The 20,666-nt window shown below is 34.6% G+C and overlaps 1 protein-coding gene across 3 annotated transcripts in view; it reads right to left on the minus strand.

Annotated features, from left to right (window-relative positions):
* Positions 1-20,666, minus strand: part of LOC125663367 (multiple epidermal growth factor-like domains protein 10) — a 36,335-nt gene that overhangs the window by 11,353 nt on the left and 4,316 nt on the right. Inside the window, exons 2-10 of one of the 3 annotated variants that reach the window (XR_008797695.1) lie at positions 19,424-19,654; positions 11,982-12,224; positions 10,439-10,576; positions 10,194-10,334; positions 9,925-10,065; positions 9,661-9,801; positions 9,450-9,578; positions 3,545-4,011; positions 3,374-3,465 (exon numbers count right to left, since the gene is read on the minus strand). Coding sequence is in view for 2 of the 3 variants with exons in the window: in XM_056146494.1 (XP_056002469.1) it covers positions 3,959-4,011; positions 9,450-9,578; positions 9,661-9,801; positions 9,925-10,065; positions 10,194-10,334; positions 10,439-10,576; positions 11,982-12,224; positions 19,424-19,654 (1,217 nt within the window). In the remaining variant the exon portion in view is untranslated. The other 2 variants (XM_056146494.1, XM_056146493.1) reach the window with 2 other exon arrangements.

A 20,666-nucleotide genomic window follows, 5' to 3' on the forward strand; every position in this document is an offset into this window, starting at 1 on the left:
AAACATAATGGGAATGGTAATGTCGCATCGCCGGAAAAACTGAGTTTACAACCGTTAAATAAACATGACGGGTAGCAAATAACAACTTAGGTAACCGTGTTCCCTAAATGTATCGTATACTTATCTATGAAAAGGTCAAAATAACGAACAGTGATCAATTTCATAACTCCTATAAGGAGTACATAATAGAAAGTTCGGCAAACACGGACCCCTGGATGTACCAGAGGTGGAATCAGGTGCCTAGGAGGAGTAAGCATAAACTGTTGACCGGTCGATATCAGAATGACTTCGTTATTTCAGACAAAGGCTCTACAAATAGCTTTTATATCTATTGAAATGAAATGTTTAGATGAAAACATATACAAACGATCTCCATCCTTGTAATAGTCTCAGTCCACCCACCGGGAACAAACAGACGAACCGTTTGCGTGTCGACATACATCAATGTATTATGAGTGCAAACATTAGAGCAGATTGACGAAAGTGTAATTGAACCAAAATCAAAGGTATTTTATTTAATGATACTTCAGTCTGCATTGTTTATACAATACATGACAACGCTTTAAAAAACAATGAATGCACCTATCGGGGGAGGGGGGGTTACAACGGAATGGAATGACGCTATTGTGGACAATATCAACTTCAAACAGTGGCAGGAAGTTTTCAAAAGGATTTTGAATATTCTGCAAACTCATTGCCATGATTATAGAAACCATGGACATGATCATGACAGATGATAATGATAATTAAACACTCCTTTTTGTAGTCTCTCGAAAGCTGAGGATGACGAATCGTTGTGTTTTCATTGCCAGGAGCGCAGGTGGCTTCAGAGGCCAAGGGCAGAATCATATATGCAGTTGAAAGGGGGGAGGCATGGGACAACGGTCCTCAGGACAGGATTGGTGGTAGCTTGGTGACGGTGTTCGCAAGCAGCGGTGAACGTTGACAGCGGTCCTGTTCGAAATTAGCAAGTACTCCTTTGGTAAAGGCACGCCAACTGGTTCTTTCTGAGACAACATCTTCAGTCTGTCTGGGTGGAAGGTCTGCCTACTTGCTGATGATTTTGATATTGTCCCTGTACCTTTTCTTTTGTCAACCCCAAATGTTGATGGTCGTCATCAGCTCACCATAGCATAGCTGTCTGGGACTTCCATTCATGCGGATCAAGTGGTCAGTCCAGCATAGCTCGCGTAGCGTAGCTTTACAATAGTCATAATGCTCGTGAATTTCACCCTGTCGAGTATCTCTAGGTTGGAAAGTCTGTCCAGCCAGCGAATCTACATGATGCGGTGTAGGGAGCGCATGTGGAATTGATATAGCTGCTTGATATGCCTACAAAAGAGGATACACGCATAACACCCCTACAGTAACGAGAAAATTACGACTACGTTGTACACCTTCAGCTTAGTTGACAAGCGAACATCTTTTTGCCGCAGCACTCCAGAGAGTACGCTTCCGATTGCCTGGCTGGCTTTCTAGGTCCGGGATTTGATTTCTTTGTCTTGGGAGCCGTCAGTAGAGATGGTGCTTCCTACGAACTTGAAGGCATTCATGTTCTTCAATTGGCTGCCGTAGATGGTAATGTCCGGCGGCTTGCGCGGCTCTCATCTGTGTAGGCTGATGGTGACCTTCAGTCTCTCCCGAACTGATTATCTGTCTAAACAGCTTAGTGTTCAAAGTGAATTTGTTGATATTCGGTTGTTTGTGGTTCGTGGTTCATCAGGGCAGTCATCGGCAAACAGTGCTTCGGTGCGAATTTTCTTAGATGTATTTATTTTCACTGCTAGGCGACGAATGATAAACAATGAACTGTTCAGCCGATATCAGACAGATACGCCAATGTCAAGGTCTCTGACAGCAGGTATTGTGTAGCAGCAACTGAGTGAAAAAAGACTACACTTTGATTCTGGGAAGTTCTGGTCGGAGATGGATACAAATCTGTCTGTTCAGGATAATGCGTGCACGGATTTTCCGTCTTTTGAGAGCAGTGAAATGTCTCTCTAGTTCCTGAAATTAGTCCGAGGGTCACAACGTAAACGACAGATAAATTCATTGAAAAATAACATGGACACTATCCAGTCAAGCGACTCTAGCTACCATAACTGGGGAAGTGTTCTTCTCGTTAACGAATGTCCAGGTTAGACGTATCCCGTCGTTTGAATGATGACGAATTATAGAGCTAGACGTTTTGACCAAAGCCATACCGTGTATATAATATATGTATTACACAAAACAAAATAGAGAAAAGGTCTCCCCCCCCCCTCCCAAGAAAAACATGCACTTTTTTGCTTTGTTCTCAGTAACTCCGTTTTTCTTCAATCATCATACAAATTCCGAGTCTTTCAATAAGTTCAACATCAACCTACATAGTTTCCAACAATTTATCTCAGACCAGACTCGAAGAATTAAGGGGTGACTGCCTCCCCACGATTTTGACAATGAGTCTTACATTTCATTGTGTAATGGAAATAAATGATACATAAGGAGAGCTTCCTACATTATTGTAACAGTGGTAGTAGCTGAGATGAAAGTTATTGATATAAAGATACTCAGAGAAGTATGAGCTTTAATAGTGAAAGACTCCAAACAACCAAATCCCACAAGCAATTGTAACGCTTGGATGAGAGAGAAAGGTACATATGGAGAGAGAGAGAGAGATAGAGAGAGAGAGAGAGAGAGAGAGAGAGAGAGAGAGAGAGAGAGAGAGAGAGAGAGAGAGATTCAATCAGTCCAGATAATCATGTTTCAGAGGAAATTCATGATTATATAGTTATCGCTTCAATACATGAACGTGTTGTTTCCTTTTAGCAATGTCCGTGGGGATCCATTTTAGAGCAGGAACTCAGTACCCCTTGCTTGTCGTGAAAGGGGACTAAGTTGGGCGGTCCTTCGGATGAGGCCCGTATCACAGTCCGTGTGGCACGATGAAGATCCCTCCCTGCTCAAAGACCGGAAGCGCCAAGCATAGGCCTACATTTTGCAGCCTTTTACCGGCAATGGTGATGTATTCATATGAGTGAAATATTTCACTTATATGAGGACATCATTCATCAACAATATACAACCAAACAACCAACCTTATAACATGTACAAGACCTTTAAGTGAAAACGGGTCAAATTTCCATAGCAAAATTCAACAATAATATCGATATCATCGTCAAATCAGCGAAGAACTAGAATATGCCCCAACTATTTTAAACAAGAATGTTGAAGAAGTCAATGACGAAACAGAATCATGCACTTTTCTCGAATAGATATACAGTTAAAGTGGACATTTCCAAGTATAACATGAAAATCAAGTTTGGATTTATCACTTCATATCTTTACAGAAAGTTATGAATATGGAATGCTTTGAATTGCAATGTTTGCATACCTGCACAAAAAAGACTATTGACAGGTTTTCGAGGAGTGCTTCATTTAGAATCTGGACTATCCAGTTTTTGAATACCAATTTTGATCCCAAATCTGAAATTTTAGCTATTTTTATTATCATTCACTAGTATTTCTTTACCAACTAATTTTGACAACATATTACTCCGTTTACCTGATTAAGATATAGAGGTCATGGTGGGTGTGACCTGTCGACAAGGGATCCTTAGTTCCCCTGGGTACCTGATCCCACTTCTGGTATATCCAGGGGTCCGTTCTTACCCAAGTCTTAATTTGCTCTGTTCGCTATGTAGTTAGATTTAATCATATTAACATTATATATTCAACATATACTCTGAAGATTATTCGCAAAAAATATATTTTTTAAAATCCTTAAATGACTTCTTTTCATTGGAAATTGGAATATATATTGAAAATTCATAATTTTCGAAAAGGAGGTAATTGCAAGCTAATACTTACTTTGCATCCCAGGAAAGTAGCCATTAAATTTTATAAATATTGTTAAAGATCTCGCGATGTTGCTTTATGAAAAAAAAAGATTATTGACTAGTTTTTTCTTGCCACATCGTCAGTGTTCACTACATTTATGAACACAGTTTATTCCAAATGATCCCACACATGCTGAAATTTAACAAAATTTAATTCCATTAATCTGGAAGTGTATAATATATGAATACCACAACGAAATGTATATCTCGTACTATTTATTATGTAAGTTTACCCCTACATTAAACCATTTAACCTTCACTCTAAAATTAGAAAATCTGCTGCTACATAGTACTTTGTCATTAATTGAAACTTTCATACAAATATTTCTAGCATAATTTGCTGATGTATTTAATGCGAACATTGAATACTCACCGCGTCCGACAGAGCATTAAAGGTGTTAACTATGCGGAAACCAAGGTATTGGCGTTTCATCGCTTCGGCAGCGAAGAAGGCGAGTTAATGTCCATTTTTTACAAAAAAAGGATCCATTGTCTGATTAAATTTATCACTGTAAGGAAAGTATGCTAAATGTTTCTTAAACTAACGACAAAGTAGATGTATGCCTCGCATTTTTGCATACACCTTCGCCCAATTTGAGAATACGGCTAAAAAAAACATCACCCGAATTGAGTCGATATTCTCCATTTTAAGAAAATGCATGTTCTTCATCATCCGAGGTCGAAAATAAAATACTCCGTTGGACGCGGTGATAATGTTCTCGCGGTTAGTTCTTCTGTCAGACCTCGATAATAAGTCATTGCAATGTAATTATTCTGAGATATGTGGAACATCTAGTGACCGTACCGAAACCTAACATATGTTACACACATGGTGGTATGGTGAATTGTAACTTTTCATTTTGATTTCATGAATTTACATTTACATTACAATCGATCGAAGTTTTCCTAGCTTTAAACACCCTCTAGTGTTTGTCACATCACATTTTGTTTTAAACATGGTAATTGCTATTAAGAGCTTGTCTACGAGAAAATCATGCAAATATATAAAAATGAAGGAAATGGTGGTCATCTATATCATTTCTAATCATCTATATCATTTGAGTATATGGTTGGAATAATTATAATTTGAGGTCAATTTATTGATAGGTCGTTTCTGTTTTTAGTAACAGCGTATTCTGTATTTACACTTGGATTAGTCTTTGAACACAAGAAAAATCCTTAAATATTAGGGTTTTATTTTTTCAAAAATGCAAATCAATTCTGAAGACTTATGAAAAGAATGGATTTATTTATGATATTTCCATGTAAACCACTTATGGAGAAATCATGTTTGACATCATAAGTGTCCATATAGAGATTACATGGAGCCTGTAATTTGGCATTGTGCCAAACTTTTTGATTTTCTTGTTATATGGTCAATTTTGAAATAGGTGTTGCTGCAAAAGTAACGCTTAAATTTCTTTAAAAGTGTATAATACTTGAATATCAAATCCTTGTCTGTAAAATATAAAAAAATTGTATTTTTGGACTTTTGGCCGTTCATTTGCAATTAAAATTTAAAAACTGACAACAATGAATATTTTTAAGCATTTAACTTTATCTTTTAAAGGATTAAAGATTTAAAATTTGTGATATTAAATGCATAAATGGTTTGAAATTTAAGTTTATTTATAAATTTATCATTTTCTAATAAATGAATCCCAGCAATCTACTATTTTATATGAAAAAGGGGGTCTTTTAATGAAATAGACCTGTTGCTGGAATTACCTTCCCTTTGATGCACTCTTCATACGTAGAAGGTACAAAATGATAGCAATATTATGAAATGTTGATTTCAACTTGAAATGGGATTTGAGAATTTGTACATCATGTTTATGTGATATCAGTGAAAGACATAACAGTATCTGTGAATGTAATCCAGGAATTTCTAAATATTGGCAGGGTTTAAAAAGTATCCGGTACTTCGTCCTGTTATACTGCAAACTAGTACCAGTGGTCAGGCATTTTGTCATTGAAGAATTGAAAGCGTTCTTTCCTTGATAATTCATGCATTAACCGAGAATGCTTATATGTTATATGGAGGAAATCAAAGAAAATATGCATCTATAATCAGTCCAGATGGAGCATGTGAGGATCTAGTGCACCCCCCCCCCTCCCCGAATTTGCAAAATGTATTTACCATCATGATTGATGACAAAAATTTGTTATTAGTTTACATATATGCACTAAGTAATGAGGACAGGACAAAATAAGAAAAGTGTGAAATAAAAATGCATAAAGTGAACTCAAAGAATGTATACTGTAACAGTTTGCTCGGTATCTTTCTTCTTCAGTGCTCACTGTAACAATATGACCATACTTGATGCTTAATCATAGGTTACGATTCAACATGCGAAAATTTACACTTTTCTCTGTTTTACCAACAACAAATATATAGATATTGTAAACTGATGGTATTACGTATATGCTAATGTAGTTTCTTAAATTCATTGATGTTGGTAGAGTTTGGATCGTCACTATACTTTGTTCATCATGAGAAATTGATCGGGAAAAATTTGGAAAAATCATTTAACTGACAGGGAAACCGAAGATTATTTCGATCAGGTCTCTTTAGCTAAATCAGCCCCCCCCCCCTTCTACTTTCTTATGGCAATCAATAAAGAATTGAAATGAAAGCTTGGACTGATGAATTAAATCCTTGGACCCCCCTCCCATTATTATCATTATCAAGGATTTTGAGCTTCGGGTTGTCTTAAAAGTAATTTTTAGGGAGGTTGGGAGGTTCTATAAAAAATTTGCCACCCATCCACACCCTCCACCCTGGTGATGAGTGCCAACTACGGGACCTCTCCACTTAGCTACACTGTATGTGTTTAGACAGGACAGACTATACCAGCCGGGTCAGGTATAAACAATACATTTCATTACAAATTATATTACAAGCGAACTTCTTTACTTTTGTGCGAATTCGGACGTTATTATTATCTGACTTTCATCTTCGGTTGAATTTATGTGATTACTGTCAGTTGGTATTTAAGCTATATTTCATTTGTACGTGTAATGGTGTTGGGAGTGGAGTGCGAATGCAAAGAATATTTCTGTATTTAGATATATTCAACATTATTGATTATTTTATGATTTTAACAAGATCATTCACTATGTAAGAGCATTTTACCATTACCACCCCTCTCCTCTCAATATAATGTTCATAATCATTAATTTCCGGTATTGAATATGGCTGCTCCGAACCCTTTCGCATGGATTTAGAATGTAGAATAATACGCTACATGTAAGAATAAAAAACAAAAGAAAGACAAGAAAAGAACATGCCCATTCCTTTTAGCTCACCGGGATGACTATCCGGAGAGCTACATGTATTGTAATGACCCCAGTGTTGGCGTTGGCGCCACTTTAAGGAAACATTTTAACCTGGGTTATATCTTCTAAACCAAGGGGGTAGGGTTTTGATATATCCCTTATTGATTCCCCATGAAGAGACCTTTGATGTGATACCAAGACTTTCGACCTTGTGACCTTGACCTATTTTTTAAAAAAAAACTTCAACCTGGGCATGTCTTTTGAACCAATAGGGATAAGGCTTTGATATTTTACATATATAGATGTCTCATGAAGATATCTTTGTTTTGATTTGACCTAACGACCTCTGCCTTGAACTTTGACGTACTGTTCAAAAACTTTATCTTGGTTATATCTTTTGAACCAAAAGTGATAGATCTTTGATGTTTCAAACATAGATGTCAATTTCTTTTGTTATCAGAACTGTCAACGTCGACCTTGGACATTGACCTATTTTTCAAAAACTTTTAACCTTTTGAACAAACGGTTAGGTACAGTCATCTGACAACTCTTGTTTTTATGTATATATTAAGCATGTTATTTAATTGTTTAAGGGTTGCTGCTCAATTTTTTTCTGGGTACTTCATTTGTTAAAGTTTGATGACATCTAAAAATTCCTAACCACAAAGTACTTTTTATCTAATATATTGTACCTGACAACTTCATATGACGTGTTAACTGTCCCGAGGAAAAGATAAAGATTTGGGGTATTATATTGTGGATATTTATCAAGTTCTGTCTTCACACAAGTTTTACCTTTGAACTTAAAGCACGTCAGTCTTTAAATTGGTCTAAATGTTACTATGGCAACAATTTTATTTGTTTTAGAATATCAATATTGTGACTCTCATACAACTTTTCAAAAGTTACATTGCTGTCTGGCTTAGTATTTGCGATTGAGTTTGATTATTTCAGAATGTTTTCAATAACCAGTCAGATTTTCAAAAAAATAGATTTATCCTTATTGTATCCATGGGAAAAGCAAATCTATGAAGAAATATGATCCAATTGCTTGTGGTATATTTAAGTCTCTGTAGGACCACAATGTAAACTAGTCATTTGTACTAATCGTGCTATCCTGTCTAAATAAAGAATTTATTATATATAGCATATAAAATTGGCAATTTATTTTAAAAATTGCATTTTGAAAGTACACAAATATCAATTTTGTTAAATTACAACTATTCATACGATGCATATTATTTTTTTAGAAACGTTTTTTTTTCAAATTTTGAAATTTGTCACCATGGCAACCAGGAACCATAGCAACAAAAAATGGTTGATACATACTTCTGGTCATCTGATGTGAAATCATAAAATTATATAAGACTTAATAAGATAACAAGGACCATGCATGGCAAACAGGTTTAGGTGGCTACCAGAATAAAAGCTCTACAAGCAGGAAAAATGCCCAACTTGAAGTGTTAATATATTTACTATAATCGAGAGTCCAAAGACAGATTTTTGATATATCGTAAATATACTTCTTCTCTATAAGATGAAAGTAATTTTGAATAAATCAAAGCGTTACTTTTTGACTACTAGTTGATTCAAAAGTTATCATTTTCTGCAATTTATCAAAATCTGGAATCCAAATTTGAGACCTTTGTGCACTTAAACGGAAGTAACATTTTAGATTCCCACTAAACATTATGAATATGCATATCCAGTTGTTTTATAAACTGTGTCAATTTTTAAAAATCCATTTTCAATAACCTGTTAGAATTTTTAAATAGAAAGGTTAAAATATACATAATTTTACCCTTTTGTCAGAACAAAAGTGCTATTTTTAGTAACATGGCTGCAAATCCCTATCCAATGACTACACCCCCGAAAAAAATATGCCAAAGTATTTGATATTGATGTACTTTATTACATTCAAAATATGTTGTTGATCCGACAACCTTGCTTTCATCACATTTTGCATGGTTTTCTCGTAGACAAGCTCTTAAGCAATCTATATGTAAAAAACATAGCATAGGCCATATGTACATAAAACAGAATTGTGGGCTCTTTTTCTCTCTTGAAACTCGACAATTGACATCCAAATGATTCCTAATTATTAGAAATACCCTAGTTAAGAATTGTAAACATAAAATATACAAAGGTGAAATTTGAAAATATTCAGTTCGAATCATGTCCATGCCTCCCTTAATGAATGTTACTTATGTTTTGCATCGTGTGTCAAACTGACAACTTTGGTAATGACTGCACTCAGTATTCAAACACTGTCTCTAAACGTGAAGTACTTACTTATATTGCAGTTAGGGCCCTTATATCCAGCTGGACATTCACAAAATCCGTCAGTGTGTCGACATGTATCAATACAATTTTCAGGGCAAGCACCAGAACAATTTGTTCCAAAGAATCCATGTTCACATGCTGAAATGGACAAATATGGTTTGTAAACTTACAATTTAAATACGCAAAGTTTCAAATATTCTAAGTTGTCGATTCTTCTTACATTTATTACACCATTTCCTGATGTATCCATCCTTACAACCATCTGTACAGATTCCATCCACGTGATGACAAACTTTGTCGTTTAAACAATGCCCACTACAGCGTTCTTCGCATCGGTCTCCGAAACGTCCAGGTAAACACACTGTAGAAATTATTTTAGTAAAACTTAATGTATTCATCATCATCATTTGTATTCTTCTGACACAATTGTCATACATAAGTCTATGAAAATATCGAAAATAATCGGAAAAATCAAGTCACTCACACTCATTACAAAAATGTCCTGTGTACCCTGGTTTACAACCCTTGTCACAATGTCCAGTTTCTCTGTTACATATGACGTCATTCTGACAGTGACAACTACAATTATAGATGCAGTCAGAGCCATACGTTCCAGCAATGCATTCTGTAATGATTTAGTGTAAATTGCATTGTACATAACGTGCATGATATGGTTAGCTGATGAGGCGTGTGTGCATTGCTATATTTGAATTGATATGACATTATAAAAGATCAAAAGTCATCCAAACGTACGCTTATCACATTTACTGCTCATCCATCCTGAAGCACAACCATTATCACAGTTACCACTCACGTGATTACAAGTAGCCTTTCCCCTGCAATAACCTGAACACTGGTTCTTACAATCCTGACCGTACCACCCTTGTTGACAATCTATTCATTAAGATAAAGTGTCCGTCATGGTAATTTTCATCAAAATCATTCTCTTGTATATTTGTAAAATTCGATGAAAAAGTTCAACATAAAAATGTGTATACTATTTTCACATAAGGCTCCCGTCCGTCCAGGCAAGCATCCAAAACAAGTTCCATTGACGATGTTACAGATTTTATCCTGGCAGTTCTCTGGACATGGAATGTTACAACTGCTTCCATAAACACCCGGTTTGTGACAGCCTTAAATACAACACAAGTATATATCTTAAGCTCTTTAGACATTATACATTATTGCTGCAACCTTAATAACTAAACTTGTGATATAGTGCTTATTTCAAAGAGATATAAGTAATACAAATGGAGGAAAGGGGGTTGATTTCACATGAAGAGTGCTTGACAAATTGAACGTATTTACGACAAAATAAATCTGGCGTAAACTCAATTATGTCATACGTGTGACTTACAGTTTTCAAAATCAATACATAGAAAGATTGAAATGGTATAAAAGCATTAAGGACATCAACAACATAACCCATTATCTTCATTTGAAACAATTCATTTTAAATGCATAAATAGTTTATCTATCTTATCATCTTTCAGATACGAATAAACCGTAGATACAATCTTACATAGGTTGGAATTGTTTATCAATCCGCAGGTAATTTATTTATTTCTTCTCGCTGTTTGTTCTTCTGGGATGGTATATATATATATATATATATATATATATATATATATATATATATATATATATAGTGTATATATATAACTTTATTGGATACGCGTAAATATATGTTTATTATCCAGTGCATACAATGCTGTTTTCTGTACGTTTATCTGATGTATGTGTTCGTTTCTTTTTATATGAATTATGGATTGAAGTGCAGAATGAGGAGGAAACAATGAACAGTTCATCCACAATATAGTATATGTCATACATTGGGATGAAATGTGATATTGTCCTGATAGTAATTAACATTTCCTAATTACGAAACCCAGTGACATCGAAATTATATCTCACTATATTATATGGCTGTCGTTTTTGAAACGATACGAAAAGAATTTATAGAGTTACATGTATGGTATTGAGTAAGTCGAAAAAAAAAACATCGTTTGAAATCCTTAATAAGAATGATTTCTCATCTTCACCCGACATGTCTAATACGAAAGAAAAATTCGAATGTTTAAACACAGTTGCAAACTTGATGAACCAGATTCATTATTAAAGACGGAATTTCGTTGTTTGTGTGTTCTCCAACAGCAAAACTAAATAAAAGTATATCATTATGTAAATGTAGAACTAGGAAAGAGTTTCTCCCTATCAAGAATAACAAACACAACCAAGAGGCACATACATTTCTGTGTTCGAGATAACGGGGTTTTTATAATAAAAAAAACCCGACCAGGTTCGTCGACTCACTTCGATACATCCGTGTTTTCGACATATCGGTGTTCAGGATACTAAACTTTACATGTACAAACATTTTCACCTGTCCTTTCCTACAAAAATACTTAAAAGTACATATTACTGTTATTTTAGTTAGGTTTGACTTAACCTTCGTCATTTTCAATTCTCGATGGGGTACAATGGTGGAACATCAATGTTAATTTAAAAGATGAAAATAAACCATAGTAGAAAAATAACCTTTGACAATAATTTCACACAGTTCAATGTAAACAGGTGATGTCTCGTATCCTGTAGGATATTGTTTTCCATGTAGTCGTTCGTTATAAAAGGTGACGTAACGTCCGTATCCCACACAAGTTGTTGTAAAGTTTAAGGGAGGCAACTCTGGTCCGTCCACGTAGCAACGGGAGTCACTGTCTCGTACACTAGCCTCGGATAAATACAGAGAAAACCCTGCAAAACGGCCCTGTTGCCTCTTCTCTGAAACGAAAATGGGACTATGACGTTAAGGTGTAATTTTTCTCACGTAGGGGCTAATGCAGATGCAGGTACATATGCACGTGGTACTCTATATTACAACGCATGTGATATTCAATAATGCATTACAATTATTGGTCAAGTCCCTGTTAACTAAAGACATGCATACTTTGCAAACATGTGTTAAAAGCCTCGAATCTATGTTTTCTCTGTGTGATACGTTTAAACTTAATTTGTTGTTGGGTTCACCTATACAGTGGTGGATGTTGGATCTTACACTTTCAATTCATTTTTAAATGTTAAATATTTAAAGTTAGAATCGTTTTTAACATATTTAGAGTATGAATTTGACAGGCACAAAGGATTGGGATCAGTAAACGTTAATGGCTGCTCACTGTAGATTTGTGTACAAATAAGGCCTCTAAATGCTATTTAAAAATTTATTTAACTTATGATTCAATGCACAGGAACAGGACAAACCATTTGATCAGAATGAATTCTAATGATTCTGACTTCATTGAAATAAATCCTTTTATTTCTATACTCTAGTATAGGTGAAACACGTTGTTTTCTTCTTTTTCTCAACAGACTGTTTTCCAAAACAGTTCACTTTATAGACAATGCACACCAGTCATTACATGCTCCGAGGCAAAGCTCTTAAATGTGAATATATATATATATATATATATATATATATATATATATATATATATATATATATATCGTATCATTTACTTTCTTTGCATGAGAAAACGTGCCTGTTGTCGAAACTGTTTATTTCAATTTTCAACCCATGTAATATTAGTACATAAATGTGTTCGAAATATGGTTTTGATGAGAAACTGAAGAGAATAAATCTATGCAAATATGATTGATTTCTTCATTGATTATAACCTATTTTAATCAAAAATACATTTCAAGCAATATCTCAGAAAGAACTAGGGGCGTTATTGGCCGAAATTGGCCGGCTTCAAAAGCCGATCATATTTTGCAGGTAGAAAGGTGATCATTTTCTCTTTCATTTATTGCTTGTAGGAGTTATGAGATTGATCACTGTTCGTTATCTTCACCTTTCATATACCATTTTCTTGTTGCTGATATTGAGAAAATAATGTTACAATATATTGCATTGTTAACTCTGACGCCGTCTTACGACGGTCGCTTTTTCTGAAAGACGTCATCAACGTTATAGGATTTACACTCCACTGATTCTTTTAAAATCTTTTTTCTACAAGTTACTAGTCTAACGTTACACACACACACACACACACACACACACACACACACACACACACACACACACACACACACACACACACACACACACACACATATATATATATATATATATATATATATATATATATATATATATGCATATATATGTATATATAATTCAATAAAAAAAGCAGGAAAATCTACAGTTCCAAAATATATTTAAATCACTAGCGCTTTCTGGATTTTAACATCCATCCTCAGGTGAATACAAATTTTAAATAATGAATACAAAGTTGTTTATCTTAGAGACGTCTATTGTGACGTCATGACATCATGTTAGTCTTTGCGAGGAGGGAATAGATATATGCCGTCATAATACAAACGTTCGGGAAAGGTGACTTGGACAAAATAAGCATGAACATTTACATGATAAAAGTTGATGAATTAAGAGGTTTAACAATCAGAATTTTTCATATATGCATTGATTAAAGTTTGTTTAGTTTAGGAGAAAACAGTTTAATGAAATAATTTTCTTTAGCAAGTCTCATGGACGTTGATTCTGTTCTAAGTTTATAAAATGGAAATACGCTGTAGTTGCCTCTAGCACAGGTGTCAAAGTGTTCGCTGCATGAAGTATTTCTTGTACTGGGATCGTTAATTTGTTGGCGATGGACACACATCCTCGCTGTTAGTTGTGTTCCGGTTTGTCCAATATATTCCTCGCCACACCCGTTGCAAATAATACAGTATAGTAAGATTTTCGACTTGCATGACATGTTATCATTTACAGTAAAATATTTTCCGCATTTGAAAGTAATAGAAGATCCTGTTTTTTGCATATATATATATATATATATATATATATATATAATATATATAATACTCATTAAGATCAAATACTGTTAAATACTGGCATGTTGTGGAAAATACATTATGCATTTACATGTAACTTTACCGTGTGCATAGACATTTTGCGGAAGAATCTTGTGTTAATTAGAGTGAGGAAAATAATGCGTGTATTTGCCAAACATTGTTGAGTAGAACGCAATCATATTTTCGAAGGCGCTGTTCGATGTCCTCCTATTCAAATGAATTATGGAAAAAAAATGCCTCTTGAATTTTTTTAAACGTCGATTGAGTCGGATAAAATTACTTATTATGCCATGTTCACCAACGACTATATATAATAGCTCTATTTACATGTTTATGTAATATACATTTTACAGTATATAGGAATGAAATATGTATGCCTGCCTGCTGTGCGTATTTACAAAATATACTACATATAACATGGTACTAAACGATACAAATGTTGCATGAATGGAATATCATTTTCTTGAGTAAAGAAAAACACGTCAAGTAATATGCGTGCTACTTCAGATGGTGTATTTTAGATAGCAAATATATTTGAAACCTAACAAAATGCGTCCGTGTTTATATCTTTACATTCCCCTAGATTATCAACAAAGAGTAGTTCCATCTCTCTCTCTCTCTCTCTCTCTCTCTCTCTCTCTCTCTCTCTCTCTCTCTCTCTCTCTCCATGTAGTGCTTATCTTTGATAAATGAAAATTACATCAGTCGGTGGGCATGCTATTCCATGCACAGACATTCATTCTAAATATAGCATTGCTTAGTTTTACTGATGTAAGCACATCAAATGTGTAAATATATATATCTAGAGCAGTTATTCCTCAAATGAAATGGTACATGTATATTCAACTGCTTTTCCCAGGAACGTAAAATCGTAAGAGGGGGACTTCATTTTGTCAATGATCAATATCTGTTATTTCATAAGTGAATGCAGCTATTTTGGGTGATCGCCCACTCTTATTGAAAGTAGTTTTGAGTGAGAAGAATGTAAACTTGAAAATCATGAATTGATTTGGATGAGCGCTCGCCCCTCCTCCTTATGATCATGATATGTTATTTTCATATGTGAATAAGGATCATATATTGAGTGAAACCCCCTTCCACAATACTCTTAATGGTAGTATTGAATGAGAAGAAATAGGCTTAAAATTATGAATTGAACCCATGTGGTGAAGGGTGACCCCCTCCCCCCCCCCCCCCCCCCCCCCCGACTATTTGAGAATTCGAAGATCAGGCACAAAAGAAAGACAGTAGAGAATGAAAGAGAGAGAGAGAGAGAGAGAGAGAGAGAGAGAGAGAGACAGAGAGAGAGAGAGAGAGAGAGAGAGAGAGAGAGAGAGAGAGAGAGAGAGAGAGGTGTCTACATCACCTTACGGTTACCCCAGATTTACTAACTTTTAGTAGCAATCTTCACGACAGATGTATATTTTATAAGATTGGTAAAAGTTGGAGTGTCATTAAGCTGGTCACAGTAGTAAAAATGAGGGGGGGGGGGGGTCAGCCGGCGCCCCCCTAAAATTTTCAAATTTAAGGTAAATCGTGGTCTCTTATTTAGAAAAAGGTAAACGCTAAAAGAAGCAATACCTAATTCCACTTACTTTGATTGGGAATTTTTTTATATATTTTTTTCTTAAAATATGCGTCATTTTTTTTTTTTTTCCTCTATCAAAAATGTTAGAAAATAGTAAAAATGACTACATAGGAGAAATGTTTTAAGCCCTATAAAATCTGTAAAATCCAGGAACTTCCTGGGGCTTCGCCCTGGACCCACTGGGGGCGTCAACGCACACAACCCCCAGAGCCCCTGCCTCATAAAGTTGCGTCCCCAACTGCAATTCCTGGATCCGCCCCATGGGCAAATTGTAGCCTTAGCAAGAAAATGTTCGACATCAGCCCCCTCCCACCCCCCCAAAAAAGAAACACCTGGAGGGGCAAGCCCTTCCCGATACAACAATGTCTGAATATCTATATCTATACATGTATATATACATCCTGCCCAATTGCCTTTGTTATATATGTGTACCTTTAAATGTGCATCCAATACATATGCGATATATCTGCCACAACAATGGTTTAAGTTTCGAATCGATCACTGGTGGTTGGCGTTTTAAAGAAACCACATTTCGCTTGAAGATATAAATAACGATTTGCTGTTATTTCATTTTTAATTTAAAGCGTTTAAAGAACCTTTGAAATCAATATCTAATTACCAATGTAGTAATATTTAATTTCAACATGCATCATATAATACGTTAAAATTGATGGAAGAAAGCTGCTTTAAGAAAAAAAACCGCACGGACACTTCAATATCATTAGTAATAAGTTTTATGCATTATATTTGATATATTTGTATTAAAGATAGTTTAAAATTTAGCAAAAAAAAGTAACAGACATCCCAACTATCTAGCTCTAGAGGTATAATGTATCAAAACCCATTTCTGCCACACAAAAAAAGAACGACATTTGGTCCGATTTATACAAAAACAAAATAAATTGGAGTTATTAGAGGTCTATGTATGTCTTCATTTTGACTTTTTTAATTCAATTTAATCTTATATAATCTTATTTTTAAAGGATAGGACGTCTAAACATATTCCCGAGACCTTCAAAAACGAAAGTAGAATAATTCTCATTTATCATTGGGTGGATTTTTGATCCGCCTCTGTGACTCAAAAGGCAAACATCGTATGCATTTATCATGTGCAGCTTTTTATGGCAATCTAGGTAAAGCATTAATTTTTTGACTGGATATATTTATCAAATCGCAAAGTAAGTAAACGTTTATGAGGTTAAATGATGGAACAGTTTGCTTCAATTCTATAACAACCGGTTTCCGCATTCATTCTTTTTAAAAATATTTATTGCTTGCAGCCGTCAACCGACACCGTTTTGATATTGAAAGAAGAATATTAATGGATAATTAAACATGCAAATTATAAATCTGGTTGTTGCTTGCAACAGTGTTTGTTTTTGCTAAAGTTTATTCATTTTGTATTTCAAATCAAAAAGATTCCCCTAAACAGCTCATCTTTAGCGTATCTCCGTTACGTCATGATAAATATTACGTCATTTTCATGTAAGTGGGATAAGAAGAACATCCTAGTTGTAAAAAAAAGAAATTAAGCATGGTATGAAAGTTGAAAAAAAAACAAACAAACAAAAAACAAGTTTGGCGGTATACTGCGAAAAACGGCTGCGATTAGTATGTACCGCAAAACCCTGCTTGATTTGTTTTTTGTTTGTTTTATGTCCCTTTAAGAATATTCTCTCATATGGAGACGTAACCAGCTGTAGGTGAAAAGCCATGGGTTTAGACTTATGAATGGCGCTCAGAATCGTAATAATGATAGTAGTTACCATGTCACCGCCTGCTGTGAAAAGGAACATATAATTTTAGGGTCTTATTCATAAAGGACACTCGTTTGATGAAGTTACAGTCACTTTTCGCTTTTTTACGTCTTATGTCACACGCATTCAAGGCACAAAGGACATAAGAATTTATCCATTTGTCAATGCAAACGTAAACCACTGACACACCGCAACCGGTCTGGAAAAAGCAAATCATGTCCTGTTTGATAATAGACACTTATGTTAAAATAAACTTTGTATTAAATTAACGCTACACTTATTCATTTCTTAAGTGAAAATTAGGACCGAAGGGTGAAGATGAGGAATAGCAACTAATCTCATAATTGTTATGAATAATGCAAAATTAAAAGTACGGCAAAAGCACGGATCCCTGTACATGATATGGTTGGATCAGGTGCCTGAACAGTGAAAATTCGCCTATCTTGAAGTATTTCACACTCCATGTATTCACCATTCCTCTTTAAAATGGCATTTTCATTAATTAATGAAAACAATGATAACATTTGAATACTGAGTTCCATTGTGAAAGGTGAAGAACAGTGATCAATCTCAAAACTCGAAAGAGAGACGTTATTCAAGATACAATTAACCAATCTTCTGTTTGGAATCAACAGGGCCACCTTGGACCGTTTACAGAAGTACCGAACAATGTAGCCAGGCTTGTGACGAGGACAACGACACGGGATCATATTTCCCCAGTTTTAGAACAGCTGCATTGGCTTCCAGTGGAGTATAGTCCACAATACAACATATTGGCGTTTACCTTCTGGCAGGATGTGTTCCCGAATATCTACATGAACTCATTGAGGGGCATTTCTCATCTCGACAACTAAGATCTGAAACATCACTGAGACTAATTGTACCAAATATTTTTACAAAGTCTTTTGGAGAACGCAGGTTTAGTTGGGCTACAGCTATTTTGTGGAATGACCTTCCACAACTTGTTAAACTGCCAAAAATATTGCCGTTTAAAAAAAAACTGTTAAACACCCACTTTTTAAAAATTACTTTTCCTGATTTTCTTACAGAGTACAAGTTTTTTATGACCATTTTAATCCACATGTCTAAATCTATGTAACATTTTATTTTGATGATATCCAATACTTTGGATAGTGGTCGACATAAAAAGCAAAAAAAAAAGGTTTAGCAATTGATCCTAATCTAAGTGTTCTATTTTGGTAATTGTACAGATGAAAGATTTTCTGTGATATTGTCATCTAATTTCATTTAATTGTATTTTATTGTTTTCTAGGTATTAAGTAGAAAACAATATATCATACGATGACTAAGTACACATGGTCCACATTTTAGTAATTACACTAAGCGCTTTCGCAGTGTAGTACGGCTGCTCATCAGAGTGTAACAAATAGAGAGAAAAAAAAAGAGAAAAAACCCAGTAAGATATATATATATATATATATATATATTGGCAAAATAAACATAACTACAGCAACGTCTAGTTCTCATTGCAAATCTGTCCAAACTGCCAATCATCTGCGGGTGATGAAGTTATTGTTATACAGTGTTGTGAGTTTTTCTTATAAAGGTCGTACAATACATGATGACCTTTATGTATTGGGTTGCAATGTATGCATGTATTTCTACATAATTGCATCAGCTAAAATGACTTATATAATCGATATGTATATAATGCAAGATTAATATAAGCGATAATAAAATTAATTCTTAAGGTCATCTGATTAAACATACACATACGATTGTATTACATTTAGTGTAAAATATACCATATTGAGATCCAAAGTCTTTAAACAGTATCCTAACGCTGTATATGCTGTATATATTGCCAAGATCCACAGACCACCACACTGTTTGGTCCGGGGAACTTGTACCAATGATGTTTGTCCTCATACACGTGCTGTAGATTCCGTCAACTGCATTTCCGGCTACACATTTTGATTGCGGGACACAATTTGAAGTTGTTGATTGTATTGCATACTGATCCTTTGATAGATCGTCTAAAAAAAAGAAATAAACAATCCTAAGTTCTACACTCTGTTAGGAGGCTAAGACGATCCTGTAAAAGTAGAATTTTCTGCTTTCGTTTGTCATAAAGAAATATGCTGGACGAAAGTAACACTTATGTCTATTTCTTTAGAAAATCCATTACGTTATACATCTTAAATAATAAATACATATCTTTATAATGATACATGTCCGTACAAAATACATCCATGGTCTTTATTCAAGATTTTCAAAGGAATGCCTTATTGTTATTTTTTCTCTCTTTGTTTGTGCACACATTTTCTTGGGTATGCACTAGTTTTGGGGGTTATTCATTAACATTACCCGAAACTTTTTTCCGATTTTGATTATGTCAATTTTTTGTATCAGAGATTTGCATTCTTTTCGAAATTTAAGGGGTTAGTTTGTCTGGGAGAATTCTCAGAAACTATTTAAGATATCAATTTGAAATTATCTGTGATTGCAAAGAAGATGTGCCTAGTTGCATTCAAATTTCTTTAATGGTAAACAAAGCACTGAAGTTCGGTAAGGCTAAAAAATGCCACATATTCTTGTGAATTTTGCGCAGAGAACAGGATTACAGATATTAAAATTTCGCGTGAGAGTGATATACATTACAAAATCACCTTACTGGTTAACTATATTTACAACTATTTCCTGTTTTGAATTAGTCAATAATCTTAAAGTAGTTCCTTTTTTTTTTCCAATTTGCTTCCTTGTACAAAAAAGATCAATTAACTCGATATGACATTTTGTTCGGACACCATGATATCATTAAAATGTACTGTATTTTTTAAAACAAATGTATTTTCATTTCTGTTCTTTTATTGGAAGACTTATCTAAAAAAAATTCCCAGTGACATATTTCAGTGATATATCGCTGAACTATCGCCCGCGATTTCCAACAAAGGGTTGGGGTATTAGCACCGTCGTAAAAGCAAATGCAATGTCACAAATTAGGAACACGACACATTGGCTAGCGGAATTTACCAACAAAAGCTTCAA

Source organism: Ostrea edulis, chromosome 8 (assembly GCF_947568905.1).
Source record: "Ostrea edulis chromosome 8, xbOstEdul1.1, whole genome shotgun sequence".
NCBI classification, from domain to species: Eukaryota; Metazoa; Mollusca; class Bivalvia; order Ostreida; family Ostreidae; genus Ostrea; species Ostrea edulis.